The sequence below is a fragment of the Aquarana catesbeiana genome, linkage group LG02, assembly GCF_042186555.1.
Source record: "Aquarana catesbeiana isolate 2022-GZ linkage group LG02, ASM4218655v1, whole genome shotgun sequence".
In the NCBI taxonomy this organism is placed as follows: Eukaryota; Metazoa; Chordata; class Amphibia; order Anura; family Ranidae; genus Aquarana; species Aquarana catesbeiana.
This window is the reverse complement of record NC_133325.1, coordinates 790,131,400-790,146,959: the sequence shown is the minus strand read 5'-3', so window position 1 is coordinate 790,146,959 and position 15,560 is coordinate 790,131,400. Positions and strand designations below refer to the sequence as shown.

The window sequence follows — 15,560 nt, the reverse complement described above, 5'->3', positions numbered from 1 at the left end:
GCCGCTTCCACACACATTTCTGGGGACATTTTAAGGTAAACCTGATAGACGTCCCTGAACAGACTTTTGAATGATTTCTCCGGGATGACGTGACCCGGTGTTCTGTCAAAAGAGCCAACTCGTAGTCCTGATGTGAGGTGTGATGATGGAAGCAGCGCCCTCTGTGGTCGGACAGAGATAACTCGGCTCAGGCACTGTCGGGGACACCCCAGGAGGAGGTCAGAGTTCAGGGACGGCGGGGTCCTCCCATTGGCCTTCCCAATATGGCGGCGCCCAGTGAGGAGGTGAGCTGTGAGGATTTCACGGAGTTCCAGGTGAGTGGGGGAGCCGGTAGGTGGGCGGTGAGGGGGGATGGTGGGAGAAGGAGAAGGGAGTTCTCATCTATACACCGGACCGGGCTGACCTCCCAATTCCCTCCATAGAGTCACCTCCAACCGGCTGTCCTCTGTACTCCCCACCTGACAACACAGGAACTGGGGCCCCCAACCTCACACACAGGGCCCAACCAACCTCACACACACAACCCCCCCCCCCAACCTCACAAGAGGGGCCCCCAACCCCCCACACACAGGGCCCCCCCCCAACCTCACAAGAGGGGCCCCCAACCCCCCACACACAGGGCCCCCCCCAACCTCACACACACACAGGGCCCCCCCCAACCTCACACACACACAGCCCCCCCCCCAACCACACACAGGGGCCCCTGACATCCTCCTCATTCGGGCACTACAACTCCCAGCATGCCTGGACTGACAGTACTTTTTTTATTCAGCTCCTGTGAGGAGAGAGAAGTGTATGTAATGTCTGCGGGGGCCACAGGTCACAATGTTCATTCATACAAAGGGTTAACCGCTATATGTGGGGGAGGGGTGGGTAGACCTTAACACACCCCCAGAACTGTGACTGCGCTGTCACCGACTGTACTGGCAATCGGGACTGGTAGGAGGAGCTCCTGATGATGTCAGCACCATGCTGCCAATCGCAGTGCTGCACAATCAGAAGCCCCTCCCACTGACACATTTAAAGTGTCGGCTCCCCCTGGTGTAGAGGGGTTCATGGAACCCATTCATTTATTCTACCTTAGAAAGTCATTAACTACTTCAATACTGAGCACTTATCTTGCAAATAAGTAATTTTTCTTCTTCACTGATGAGGTGGCACTGATGAGGAGGGACTGATGAGGCGGCACTGAGGAGGAGGAACTGTTGGCCCTGATGAGGAGGGACTGAGTAGGAAGGACTGATTGGCACTGAGGAGGTGGTACTGATGAGATGCCACTGATGAGGCGGCACCGAGGAGGCAACACTAAGGACATGCCACTGAGGAGGAGGGACCGATTGGCAGGGAGGAGGAGGAGGGACCGATTGGCAGGGAGGAGGAGGAGGGAACCGATTGGCAGGGAGGAGGAGGAGGGACCGATTGGCAGGGAGGAGGAGGAGGGACCGATTAGGCGGCATGGAGGAGGAGGAGGGACTGATGAGACGACACTGAGTAGGAGGAACTGTTGGCACTGATGAGGAGGGACTGATGGATGCTGATGAGACGACACTGAGGAGGAGGGACTGATTGGCACTGAGGAGGAAGTACTGATGAAATGGCACTGAGGAATAGGGACTGATGGCCGCTGATAAGGCTGTACTGATATGGAAGCCCTGATGGAAATTTGTGTCGGGGGAGGGAGCTTAGAGGCAGATAAGCAGAGAGCTTGTCTATTCACAGTACAGCTCTGCATGTTTCTTTGTTCCTCTGCCTATGTGGAGGAGGGGGTGTGTGCATTTCCTCCAATCTGCTCTCATACAGTGTATGCCCAGACTGACTCCCCTCCCACTGGTGAAAGGGGAGGAGAAGATCTCTAACAGTGTGCAGTTTCCAAAGAATATAACAAGCTGAAGACAGAAGATATAGATGTAAAACTTGTGTGGGGAGATTTGTATCATCTGAGGCTGTTCACCTCACTGGGTATATGGAGGGTTTACATCCACTTTAAATACCACCAAAATGAAGCTCTATCTGTCTCAAAAAAATGATGAAGATGTTATGTGTACAGTGTAGCATGACCGCGGCGATTGTCATTCAAAGTGTGACAGTGCTGAACTCTGAAAATTGTCCTGGGTAGGAAGGGTCCGGAACCACGCGCGGTTGTGGCTCAGCATTTTCAGGCTTAAAACAGGCGACGTATCACCTCCCAGCTGCCCTCTGAAAGGGGGATCTCCCGCAGGTCACTTCTCAGAGGGGGACTGCAAGAACTGCCACACGTCTGAACGAGGCAAAACACATTGCAGGTAAAAGCACAGAAGAATCCATTATTCGCAATGTTTATCCTTTAATCGTTTTTCATTCACTTGCAATGGGCTTCTGAAGTTATGATGAAGATTGACTGCTCCAGGAAGAGTCGCTTCCCTAGCACAGCCCCTTTCCCTTCTTGCGGGTCTCTTCTTCTGGGAGTGTCTAATTTATTGCCTGTGCTGGGCCAGCTCCTCTACCCCTCACCCCACCTCCCTACATTGCCTTGTACATTGCACCCAGGTGAGGAGTGAAATTGAATACTGTAGAGCAGCAGTGAACCTTGGCACCCCAGGTTTTTTATAACTACATTTCCCTTGATGCTCAAGCACTCTGCAGTGCAGTTGAGCATCATGGGAAATGTATTTCTAAAACATCTGGGGTGCCAAAGTTCACCATCACTGCTATAGAGTGTGACCTGAGTGATAGCTATCAGTCTGCTGATATCACATCCAAGATGGCAGCACCCAGGGTCTCTTTAGAGCAGTTTTAACCACTTCCCGCTCGTATGACATCCTATGACAGTGATGGTGAACCTTGGCACCCCAGATGTTTTGGAACTACATTTCCCATGATGCTCATGCACTCTGCAGTGTAGTTGAGAACCTTGGCTTGGAGTGCCAAGGTTCTCCATCACTGTCCTATGAGGTCCTGGAAGTGGAGATATGGATATCTGGATGATGGGTGCAGCTGCAGGCATCATTCAGATATCTTTTTATTGGCTGCCAATTTTCCTGAAATGTAAAAGCAATCATAGAGGCTGTTTGCGGGGGGGGGTGCTTTTCATGGCTCGCCCGTACGATTGGGGAGCCGGAGAATGAACTCGCCAGTGGTGGCGGTTTACCATAAAGCTGACCGGAGACCAGATGGTCCCCAGCCATCTCTATGACCCTTGAAGGCCGGAAGCGACATCATGACGTCACTTCCAGCGCCAGCAGATGTAAACACTGCCGTTTTTTTATTTTTTGTTGGAAAGCCTGAGATCGATACTTTTTTTTTTTTTTCTTTTTATCTCAGGCTTTCCAGGCTAGAGGAGAGATGTGGGGACTTCTAGACCTCAGATCTCTCTGTAAAGAGGAGCTGTCATGCCCTGTTTATATTACTTGTAATAGGAATAAAAGTGACTAAAAAAATAAAAATTAAATAATAAATAAATAAATACAAATAATTAAAGAGAAGGGTAAAAATCAAAAGTAAAATGAGGAAAAAAACATTTTTGAAAACTCCCCATGTATACATACACAAGGCACACACGCATATGTAAACGGTGTTCAAACCACACATGTGAGGTATTGCTGTGATCGTTAGAGCGAGAGCAATAATTTTAGCGCTAGATCTCCTCTGTAACTCTAAAAGAGTAACCTGTTACTTTTTTTTAAGATATATATATATATATATATATAATTATATAATTTTTTTTTTCTTTTTAATTCATTCAATTGTAATTTTTCCAAGAAAATAAATTTGTCCGAAGGACCGCTGTGCAAACATTGTGTGGCATAAAACATTGCAACCGTCGCCATTTTATTCTCTGGGGTCTATGCTAAAAATATAAAATAAATCTATCTATCTCTCAAATTTTATATATATATATATATATATATATATATATATATATATATATATATATATATATATATATATATATATATATATATGTATGTATGTATGTATGTATGTATGTATGTATGTATATGTGTGTGTGTGTGTGTGTGTTTCGGGGTTCTAAGTAATTTTCTAGCAAAAAATACTGATTTAAACTTTTAAAGAAAAAAAAACATCCATGAAAGGCCTGGTCAGCAGACCTGGAAGAACCACAACCTCTAAATGCAGCCCCCGCACTGGTCAGACTGGTTTGCTTCTGCATGTTGGGTCTCTGGTTACAGAGTCGGGTCTTCAGGAATAGAAGGAATGACATTACACCTGTTCTTGTAGTCCGACCAATAAAATGCTGAGAGATCTAGCTCCTCCCACAACACAAAAAAAGATTCTGATAGGTTATCCCAAATCCACTCAGATGGGGGCATTACAGTGTCAGAGCTATAGAATGTATGATAATATTGTGTCTGACTGTGGGGGAAACGGAGTGTAAGCTCCTCTGGTACAGAGACTAATGTGACTGGCTCAGTGTTTTCTGTACAGCACTGCGGTATATGTCAGAGCTATATAAATGTATAATAATAATAATAGTGTGTGACTGTGGGGGGGGGGGGGGACATTAGAGTGTAAGCTCCTCTGGTGCAGAGATTGATGTGACCGGCTCAGTGTTTTGTTAATGTCATAATGGGACTGACCAGTCCTGTGGTGTACTAGTTGTTATATATTAGAGGTCGACCGATATATATCGGCCGATATTTGGCTTTTTTTACTTAATCGGCATCGGCCGATTGTGCTGATAAAAAAGCCGATTCAGCGGGACTTGCAAATGACTTCTGTAATAGAAGTCAATTGCAAGTTGTCTGAAGTTATCTTCTCTCCTCCTCTGGGCAGCCTGCCAAGTCTGATAAGAAGATACATTTGTATCTCTTTCAGGTTCTTTTATCAATAGACTGAACTCCGTGGAGAAGTTCTCAGTTTAACCCTTTAAAGACTCAATCTTTTCTGACACTTGTTGCTTACAAGTAAAAATCCTGTATTTTCTGCTAGAAAATCACTTAGAACCCCCAAACATTATATATATATTTTTTTTAGCAGAGACCCTAGGGAATAAAATAGCGGTTGTTGCAATATTTTATGTCACACGGTATTTGCGCAGCGGTCTTTCAAACGCAATTTTTAAAAAAAAAATACACTAATGACATTAAAAAAAAAAAAAAAAAGCAGTAAAGTTAGCCCATTTTTTTTCGTCCAAAAGTTTTGATTACCTGTTTTTGTGTATTTAATATTTAAGATATAGTTATTTTTTTTTTTTAAATCTAAATTCTACATACAAGTGAACTGATTGGAGGTTTGTTATGTTTAATAAATGTTTAAATATAAAACATTTTCTGTATCACTTATTACTTCAGGCTGCTTCCACACTGGAGCGGGCATGCGTTGATGGTAAAACGCTGTTAATTTTAGCGGCGCTATTCGGCTGATAGCGGGGCACTTATAACCCCGCTAGCGGCCGAAGAAGGGGTTAAATGCACCCCTGAAGCGCTGCTGCCGAAACGCTTTGTAGGCACTTCGGCAGCGGTGCGCATTCATTTCAATGGGCAGGAGTAGTGGAGCAGTGGTATACACCGCCCCAAAGATGCTGCTTGCAGGACTTTTTTTTAACATCCTGCCAGCGCATCGCCTCAGTGTGAAAGCACTCGGGATATCACACTGAGACTGCAGGGGAGCCGTTTTACAGGCACTTTACAGGCGCTATTTTTAGCCCAAAAGCGCCTGAAAAACGCCCCAGTGTGAAAGGGGTCTAACTGTTAGATTTTATGAGATGAAGGGGGAAAAAAAAAAAATCAGCCTAATATATCGGCCCAAAAAAATCGGCATCATATATTGGCCATCGGCCACCGCGATTTCTAAATATCGGCTTTGGCATCGGCCAGAGAAAAACCCATATCGGTCGACCTCTATTATATATTTTATAATATCTGTGAGATGTGACCCTCCCCTCCTTGTTTTGTCGTCCTGTACAGGAAATCATCCGGGTGATGAGGACGATCGATGATCGCATCGTTCATGAACTGAACACGACTATCCCCACCATCTCCTTTGCTGGAAAGATCGACGCCGGCCAGACCTGCAAACAGCTCTACGAATCTGTAAGTGAGAAAATGACGCCGGGATCACTCTACAGCTCCAGATAATAGTCATCTGTTTTTGAAAAAAAAAATAATTGTAACCAAACTTGAGGCTTAGGAGGTTCTTTTCCAGGATCCTCTAAACACGGATCTGTTTCCTATACAGTGTCGTGAAAAAGTATTCATCCCCCTTGAAATTTTCCACATTGTCATGTTACAACCAAAAACATAAATGTATTTTATTGGGATTTTATGTGATAGACCAACACAAAGTGGCACATAATTGTGAAGTGGAAGGAAAATGATAAATGGTTTTCAACATTTTTTTTTTTTTTTTTTACAAATAAATATGTGAAAAATGTGGGGTACATTTGTATTCAGCCCCCCGGAGTCAATACTTTGTAGAACCTCCTTTCTCTGCAATTACAGCTGCAAGTCTTTTTGGGGATGTCTCTACCAGCTTTGCACATCTAGAGAGGGACATTTTTGCCCATTCTTCTTAGCAAAATATCTCAAGATCTGTCAGATTGGATGGAGAGCGTCTGTGAACAGCAATTTTCAAGTCTTGCCGCAGATTCTCAATGTGATTTAGGTCTGGACTGTGACTGGGCCATTCTAACACATGAATATGCTTTGATCTGAACCATTCCATTGTAGCTCTGGCTGTATGTTTAGGGTCGTTGTCTTGCTGGAAGGTGAACCTCCGCCCCAGTCTCAAGTCTTTTGCAGACTCTAACAGGTTTTCTTCTAAGATTGTCCTGTATTTGGCTCCATCCATCTTCCCATCAACTCTGACCAGCTTCCCTGTCCCTGCTGAAGAAAACCATCCCCACCACATGATGCTGTCACCACCATGTTTCACAGTGGGGATGGTGTTTTCAGGGTGATGTGCAGTGTTAGTTTTCCCCCCCACACATAGAGTTTTGCTTTTAAGCCAAAAAGTTACATTTTGATCTCATGTGACCAGATCACCTTCTTCCACATGTTTGCTGTGTCCTCCACATGGCTTCTCACAAACTGCAAACTGCACTTCTTATGACTTTCTTTCTACAATGTCTTTCTTCTTGTCACTCTTCCCATAAAGGTCAGATTTGTGGAGAGCACTAATAGTTGTCCTGTGGACAGATTCTCCCACCTGAGCTGTGGATCTCTGCAGCTCCTCCAGAGTTACCATGGACCTCTTGGCTCTTCTCTGATGAATGTTCTCCTTGCCCGGCCTGTCAGTTTAGGTGGATGGCCATGTCTTGGTAGGTTTGCAGTTCCATGCTCTTTCCATTTTCGGATGATGGATTGAACAGAGCTCCGTGAGATGTTCAAAGCTTGGGATATTTTTTTTTTTTTTTTTTTTTTTTATAACCTAACCCTGCTTTAAACTTCTCCACAACTTTATCCCTGACCTGTCTGGTGTGTTCCTTGGCCTTCATGATGCTGTTTGTTTACTAAGGTTCTCTAACAAACCTCTGAGGGCTTCACAGAGTTGTATTTATACTGAGATTAAATTACACACAGGTGGACTTTATTTACTAATTAGGTGACTTCTGAAGGCAATTGGTTCCACTAGATTTTAGTTAGGAGTATTGGAGTAAAGGGGGCTGAATACAAATGCCCCCCACACACTTTTCACATATTTAATTGTAAAAAATGTTGAAAACCATTTATCATTTTCCTTCCACTTCACAATTATGTGCCACTTTGTGTTGGTCTATCACATAAAATCCCAATAAAATACATTTACTGAAAATTTCAAGGGATATGAATACTTTTTCAAGGCACTGTATCTCTGGGTGGGAGAATGTTACATTTGAGCTGTATTGGACGCCTCACATAGGAGAGGGACTGCGGCCTCATCTTGGTGAATCCGCTCTTCTGGTGTAATAAGCAGAGTCTACTCTAGAGGGAGCCCTATTCCCCTTAATGAGCCTCAGCTCTAGAGGAGGGGGAAGGGGCACTGTAGCTTTTTTTTCCCCCTTGGGTGCTGGAGAATCTTTTATGAGCACTTAAAACGGAACTATATCCAAAAAGTGAAGTTCTGCTGCTCCTCCTCCCATCCCCCCCACCTGCTTAACATTCGGGACATCATTTTTTGGGGTGGGTCCCTGGTTTTGAAAAGTACCTGCTCCCCCCAAATCTGGTCAGATCGCCACAGCAATCTGAGCAGAAGTTTGCCCCCTCCTTCCTCCGCAGCTTTCTGGGACATGTCACAGGTCCCAGAAAGCTGCGGGACCAATGAAATGGTAAACCCTTTCCATATACCCAGTGAAGGGACTATCCTCGGGTGATACACAGAGATGTAACAAAGCCTCCTACATAAGTTGTACCTGTTTATCTGCAGCCCTCTCTTCTCTACATCTGTTCAAAGTGCTGAATTTTGAAGCTCATCTGAGCTGTCAGAAAAAAGGAGATGGGGAGCTTAAATTTATACTCTGCAGAGCTTAGTGAGGAGAAATCTGAGAGCTGATTGGAGGGAAGAGACACCCCCCCCCCCCCCCCCCTTCACACAGCACACAGGAACAGAGCGCAGGCTGTCAATCAGCTGGAGGTCCCGCCCCTGTCACCATGTTTCTCTTGGTGTCAGGAAAACTTGTCAGAAGTGACTCATGCTGATAGCAGAGGAAATGGACAGAGATGACATTTAGTGCTCCTAATTGAGAACACACTATAGAGGGATCTGCTTTGTTCCCATTTCATGTCTGAGGTTTATATCCACCTCCATGTACTACAAGAAGCTCCACTGATTGTCCCCCCCCCCCCCCACCTTCTCCGTGTGTATTGGATGTTTTTTTATTTATCTTTTTAGGGAGCGGGTACCTAGTTTTGACGTTTGAAGTTCAGTCTTCTTCATGCATTCTGTCTGCATGTTCATTCCAGGCCAGTCTTTTAAAGGGGTTGTAAAGCCTTCCAAGGTTTTTCACCTTAATGTATTCTATGTATTAAAGGATAAGTTCACCCTTGTTCCTTTTTTTTATTTATTTTTTGTTTTTGTTTTTTTTTAATTTCCAGCTAAACTTTGTACCAGTATAGCATTCCAGATATGTACTAGAATAGCATTCATTTACTTCTTTTGCAAAAAAAAAAAACAGCTTTGCATTTATTCTGCACAATCTTCACTGTCTTCATGGTTGTTTCCAAACACGTATCCATTACTTCTGCCTTACTTCCTGGACAGACTTTTTAGGTCATGGCACAGGAAGGAGTTGACCAGCTGACCTCATTAGCACACACCCTGCATCATCCACCCTCCTACACACCCACTTCCAGGTGCACTTTTTTTAAATGAAATGCAATCGATCGGTGAAAACTGTTCTCATTAAATATACAGGCGTCTGTTTTAATTTTTAAATTTTTTTCTAACTTTTAAAGGGGTTGTAAAACCACTGTGTGTGTGTGTGTGTGTGTGTGTGTGTGTGTGTGTGTGTGTGTTTTTTTTTTTTTTTTTCTTACCCTAATGCATTCTATGCATTAAGGTGAAAAAACCTCTGGCACTGACCAGCCCCCCGTTTTACTCACCTGAGCCCGTTCCTTCCCACACCGGAGATGCACAAACCATCTCTGGCCAGGGTCTCGGCTCTTGATTGGATAGATTGATGGCAGCACAGCCATTGGCTCCCGATGCTGTCAATCAAATCCAATGACGTGGGGGGCGGGGCCGAGTCTGGCATTCTGTGTCTGTGGACGCAAATGCTGGACTCGGGAGCGCGCCCACAAGGTAACCCCCCCCGGAGGAGCGCTTCTCCTAATGGGTTTACCGATGTGGGGAGGAGCCGCAAGCGCCGCTGGGGGACCCCAGAAGAGGAGGATCGAGGCCACTCTGTCCAAAACGAACTACACAGTGGAGGGAAGTATGACATGTATGTTTGTTTTTTAACAGAGGGTTTACAACCTCTTTAACGTTTCATCTTGCATAGATCATTCATTTGGCATTTTGGTAGTGTGTAGAAATGAGAGGTGAGATGTGAGCCTATGTGGAGCAGAGCTGTAGTATTGAAAACGGGAGAAGGGTGTCCTGGGTTCTGTACAGTTCACCATACACTATACAATCGGATTGTACAATCTCCTTTAGATCTACCATCAACTCTGTAGTGCAAGGACCTGCCTGATTGGATACAGAGTGATTTGGCTAGATAGGTGTTTCCTCCTATTTTATAGAAATTTGGTAAATCTAAAGGAGATTGTACAATCAGATTGTATAGTGTATGGCCACCTTTTTATACACTTAAAATTACTAGTTAAAGAAAACCGCCGCTCCCAGGTGAATCTCGCAGACCATAATCTTCAGAGCATGCAAAATGTGGGGTGCACGCCCTGCCACTGCCAGCAGAAAACTAGAAGAACCAAAAAGAAGAATGGCTGCACTCCCTTGCGATGCAAAAAGGCTTTATTGATATCCAAAAAAACATAAAAAGCAACAAAACGCAGGCAGGGGAACAAAAAAAATGTTGACGCGTTTCACACAAGATTCGTGCTTTGTCAAAACCACATGGAAATACAATTTGTTATATATAGGTGAGTTCCAAAGTAAAACACAGATGTGTCCAATCTCATAATTACACTTCCTGTTTCAAGCCCCGTCATGTTTAAAACATCATTAACCACTTCAGCCCCGAAAGAATTTACCCCCTTCCTGACCAGGCCGTTTTTTTTGCGTCACGGCACTGCGTTATCTTAACCGCTTCCTGACCAACCACCACATATAGCCATCGTAGCTGTATACGTCAGCTCGCGATCGCGCGCCGCACCGCGAGGGTGCCGGTGCTTGTGGCTAACGGTCGCAATGACTGATAACCACAAGCGATCGTGAGCAGGAGAGGCAGAACAGGGACGTGTGTGTGTGTGTGTGTAAACACACACTTCCCTGTTCTGTTCTGACAGGAGTGACAGATCGTGTGTTCCTATTAGCTAGGAACCACGATCCGTCACTTCCTCTAGTCAGACCCCTCCCCCTTCAGTTAGAATCACCTCCCAGGGAACACAGTTAACCCCTTCACTGCCAGTGACATTTTTATAGCACTGATCGCTGTATTCATGCCAATGGTCCCAAAAATGTGTCAGAATTGTACGATGTGTCCGCCATAATGTCGCAGTCATGATAAAAATCGCAGGTCGCCGCCATTACTAGTAAAAAAAATAAATAAATAATAAAAATGCTATAAATCTATCCCCTATTTTGTAGACGCTATAACTTTTGCACAAACCAATGAATATACGCTTATTGCGTTTTTTTTTTTTTTTTTTTTTTTTTTTTTTTTTTTTTAGCAAAAAGTAAAAAACAATGAGTTTTTTTTTCAAAATTGTCGCTCGTTTTTTGTTTATAGCACAAAAAATAAAAAACGCAGAGACGATCAAATACCACCAAAAGAAAGCTCTATTTGTGGGGAAAAAAGGACGTCAATTTTGTTTGGGTGCAACGTCGCACGACCACGCAATTGTCAGTTAAAGCGACGCAGTACCGAATCTCAAAAGTGCTCTGGTCAGGAAGGGGGTAAATTCTTCCGGGGCTGAAGTGGTTAACTGACAATTGCGCGGTCATGCAACGCTGTACTCAAACAAAATTTGATGTTCTTTTTTTTTTTTTCCACACATAGAGCTTTCTTTTGGTGGTATTTGATCACCTCTGCGGTTTTTTATTTTTTGAGCTATAAACAAAAAAAAGAGTGACAATTTAAAAAAAAAACACAATATTTTTTTACTTTTTGCTATAATAAATATATTAATTAAAAAACAAACTTTTTCCTCAGTTTAGGCCGATATGTATTCTTCTACATATTTTTGGTAAAAAAAAAAATCGCAATACGCGTATATTGATTGGTCTGCACAAAAGTTATTTTTTGTTTTATTTATTTATTTTTTTACTAGTAATGGCGGCGATCTGCGATTTTTTTTTATCGGGATTGCGCCAGACAGATCGGACACTTTTGACACTTTTTTTGAAACCAGTGACATTTATACAGCGATCAGAGCTAAAAATAGCCAGTGATTACTGTATAAATGTCACTGGCAGGGAAGGGGTTAACACTAGGGGGCGATCAGGGGGTTAAGTGTGTTCCCTATGTGTGTTCTAACTGGGGGGGGGGGGGGGGGGGGGACTGACTAGGGGAAGAGACCAATCGGTGTTCCTATCTACTAGAAACACACGATCTGTCTCCTCTCCTCTGACGTGGCGTGGATCTGTGTGTTTGCACACACACACACAGATCCACGTTCCTGCTCTGTCATGGGAGATCGCTGGGCACGTGCATCGGTTTCTCATTGACGCGGCGCATGCCCCCTATACCCCTTAAAGCAGCCGCCGTATAGCTATGGCGTTTTGCGTAGGGGAGCCGTTCTGCCGCCGTCAAGCTTGACAGCTGTCGGTCGGCATGTGGTTAATACAATTCAGGTGATGCAAACGAAATACAAAGTAACCACAACATAAAATGAAAAATAAAAAGACATGGCATCATTCTGAAAACAATAAACAATACATGAACAAAACTAAAAACATTTAAAGAGGAGGGCCCATCAAAAACAAAAAAAAAAATTAATAGTCAGCAGCTACAAATACTGCAGCTGCTGACTTTTAATTGGACACTTACCTGTCCCAGGGTCCAGCGATGCGGGGGATCGAAGCCCCGCTGGTCTCCCCCTCCGTTCGGCGGCGCCGACATAGCAACTGTAGGCGCCGGGCTGTGGCTTCACAGCCTGGCACCCGCTGCGCATGCGCAAGCGGCGCCGAGCGCCGTGATTGGCCGCTCAGTCACCTGGGACCTGTAATGGGTCCCAGATGATTGACAAGAGGGAGGGAGCAGAGCTGAGCCCTTCCTGTGCCGAGACGGAACTGATGTCACCAGCCCAGGCACTGAAAGAGGCAGACTACGAGGGACCCCCTAGCAACAGGCATTTAGAGGTGAGTAAAAAAAAAAATATCCAAATTTTTTTTGTATTTTTTTTTTTTTGTATTTTAGGATTTTTCATGTGTGTTTTTTTTTTTTTTTGGGTGGAACACCACTTTAAGTATAGCTGCATTTGACAGTGGAAATTTCCACAGTCCAATGCAGCTATATATTGAGACAACAATTGTATTTCCATGTGGTTTTGACAAAGCACAAATCCCGTGTGAACGCCCAAAATGTCCCATAAGCCAAATGTGGTGCAGCCCCTTGAAATCAACAGGCTGCCCAATGTGTGTCACAGAAAAAAAACGAAATGTGCGCTCTCACTATGCTAGATGTGAATGGGGCCTGAAAGTGAAATTGGTGCAACGAGGCTCCATTCACATCTGTGCCTAATTGTGAACAACAAAGCAATAACAGCGCTCTATATGAATAGCATAAAGTATTGAAACCTATGATGACTTGTATACCGCAGTGGGAAAAACCTCTCATGTAGCATCAAAGTATACATAAACCATGAGCGGTGATTTTCATTAGAATGTCCATCAATCTATTATCACTAAGCATAAAGAGATGTGTAAAAACCATTCCTCCTAAGACAGTTCAATGCAGTGAAATATCATGACGTGGTGTGAAACATCAGCTGTTACACCTTCCCCATTCCACCTCTTGCACACCCCTTTGTGTGTATGCTTACCAGAGGTAAGTGTTAACTGGATCTGTAGAATCCTTCCAACAATGAGGCTGCAGCCTTCTTACCGCTCTCCTTACCAGGTGCAATGAGGTGGATCATCATGTAAAAATACAAGGGGATACCATCCATAGTGTCAAGCTGTTTATTGAAAAGTAGCCAATTCCCTCCCCCCCCCCCCCCCCCCCCCCCCCCCTTACAAAATGTGCGAGATTTCAAATTAACCACCCACCCCGATGAGTCACGGGGATGACGTTTACTGTATGGAGCTGGTGAGTCGCGTGGTTTCGTCATTTTGTCTTCAGAGGGTGCCCTCTGAAGATGGTAGGACGAAACGCGGGGGGGGGGGGGGATTGGCTACTTTTCAATAAATAGTTTGACACTATGAATGGTATCCCCTTGTATTCTTACATGATGACACATCCACCTCATTGCACCTGGTAAGGAGAGCGGATCCCCCAGTAAAAACGCTGCAGCCTCATTGTTGGAAGGATTCTACAGGTCCAGTTGACACTTACATCTGGTAAGCATATACACAGCGATTGCTGTGTGTCAGGCAGCCTATTCATGTGGATGGGCTGCCTTATGCGCGATGAGTGAAAATGCCCCAAAACAAAAATGCATGCGGGGATGCGAGTTCCTGCTATGCAGAGATCTGAATGGGGCTTGACAGCTGAGTGTTTCCGTCCACTCCCTCCTATGTACTTGTATAGAGATGGCCATAAACTATGCAATCTGATTGCACAAGCTCTGTACAATTTTCATTTATATTTTCCAGAACTATGGATTAGGAGTACCCACCTATCTAGCCAATCAATCTGTATCCAATCGGGCAGGCCCTTGTACTACAGAGTTGATGGTAGATCTAGGGCTCTAGGACCCGATGTCCGCCAGCCACCCACAATCGTTCTTGTAAACAAGGCAGATCGCCGTTCTGTCAGGGGAGAAGATGGAGATCTTGTGTTCCTACTAAGCAGAAACACTGATCTGTCTTCCCCCAGTCAGAGCACCCCCCACACACTTAGAAAGCACTCCCAAGGAGCACATTAAACCCTTTGATCGCCCCTGATGTTAACCCCTTCCCTGCCAGTGTCATTAGTACAGCGACAGTGCATTTTTTTTTTTTTTTTTTTTTTTTTAAGCACTGATCACTGTAATGGTGTCACTGGTCCCCAAAAAGTGTCACTTAGTGTCAGATTTGTCCGCCGCAATGTCGCAGTCCCGCTAAAAATCGCTGATCGCCACCATTACTAGTAAAAACAATAAAATTAAAGTTAAAAATTCCATAAATATATCTCATAGTTTGTAGATATACAGTATCTCACAAAAGTCAGTACACCCCTCCACATTTCTGTAAATATTTTCCTCTATCTTTTCATGTGACAACACTGAAGAAATGACACTTGTCTACAATGTAAAGTAGTGAGTGTACAGCTTGTATAACTGTGTAAATTTGCCGTCCCCTCAAAATAACTCAACACACAGCCATTAATGTCTAAACCGCTGGCAACAAAAGTGAGTACACCCCTAAGTGAAAATGTCCAAATTGGGCCCAAAGTGTCAATATTTTGTGTGGCCCCCATTATTTCCCAGCACTGCCTTAACCCTCTTGGACATGGAGTTCACCAGAGCTTCACAGGTAGTCACTGGAGTCCTCTTCCCCTCCTCCATGATGACATCACAGAGCTGGTGGATGTTAAAGACCTTGCGCTCCTCCACCTTCCATTTGAGGATGTCCCACAGATGCTCAATAGGGTTTAGGTCTGGAGACATGCTTGGCCAGTCCATCACCTTTACCCTCAGCTTCTTTAGCAGGCAGTGGTCATCTTGGAGATGTGTTTGGGGTCGTTATGTTGATATACTGCCTCGCGGCCCAGTCTCTGAAGGGAGGGGATCATGCTCTGCTTCAGTATGTCACAGTACATGTTGGCATTCATGGTTCCCTCAATGATCTGTAGTTCCCCAGTGCTGGCAGCACTCATACAGCCC

At 44.5% G+C, this 15,560-nt stretch overlaps 1 protein-coding gene across 1 annotated transcript in view; it reads left to right on the top strand.

Annotated features, from left to right (window-relative positions):
- The first annotated feature begins 68 nt into the window (after positions 1 to 68).
- The window catches only part of MIX23 (mitochondrial matrix import factor 23), a 26,330-nt gene continuing 10,838 nt past the window's right edge, over positions 69 to 15,560 (top strand). The window contains exons 1-2 of the mRNA XM_073617462.1: positions 69 to 314; positions 5,907 to 6,032. Coding sequence (XP_073473563.1) covers positions 264 to 314; positions 5,907 to 6,032 — 177 coding nt within the window. The 5' untranslated portion in view covers positions 69 to 263. The remainder of the gene's footprint in view (positions 315 to 5,906; positions 6,033 to 15,560) is intronic.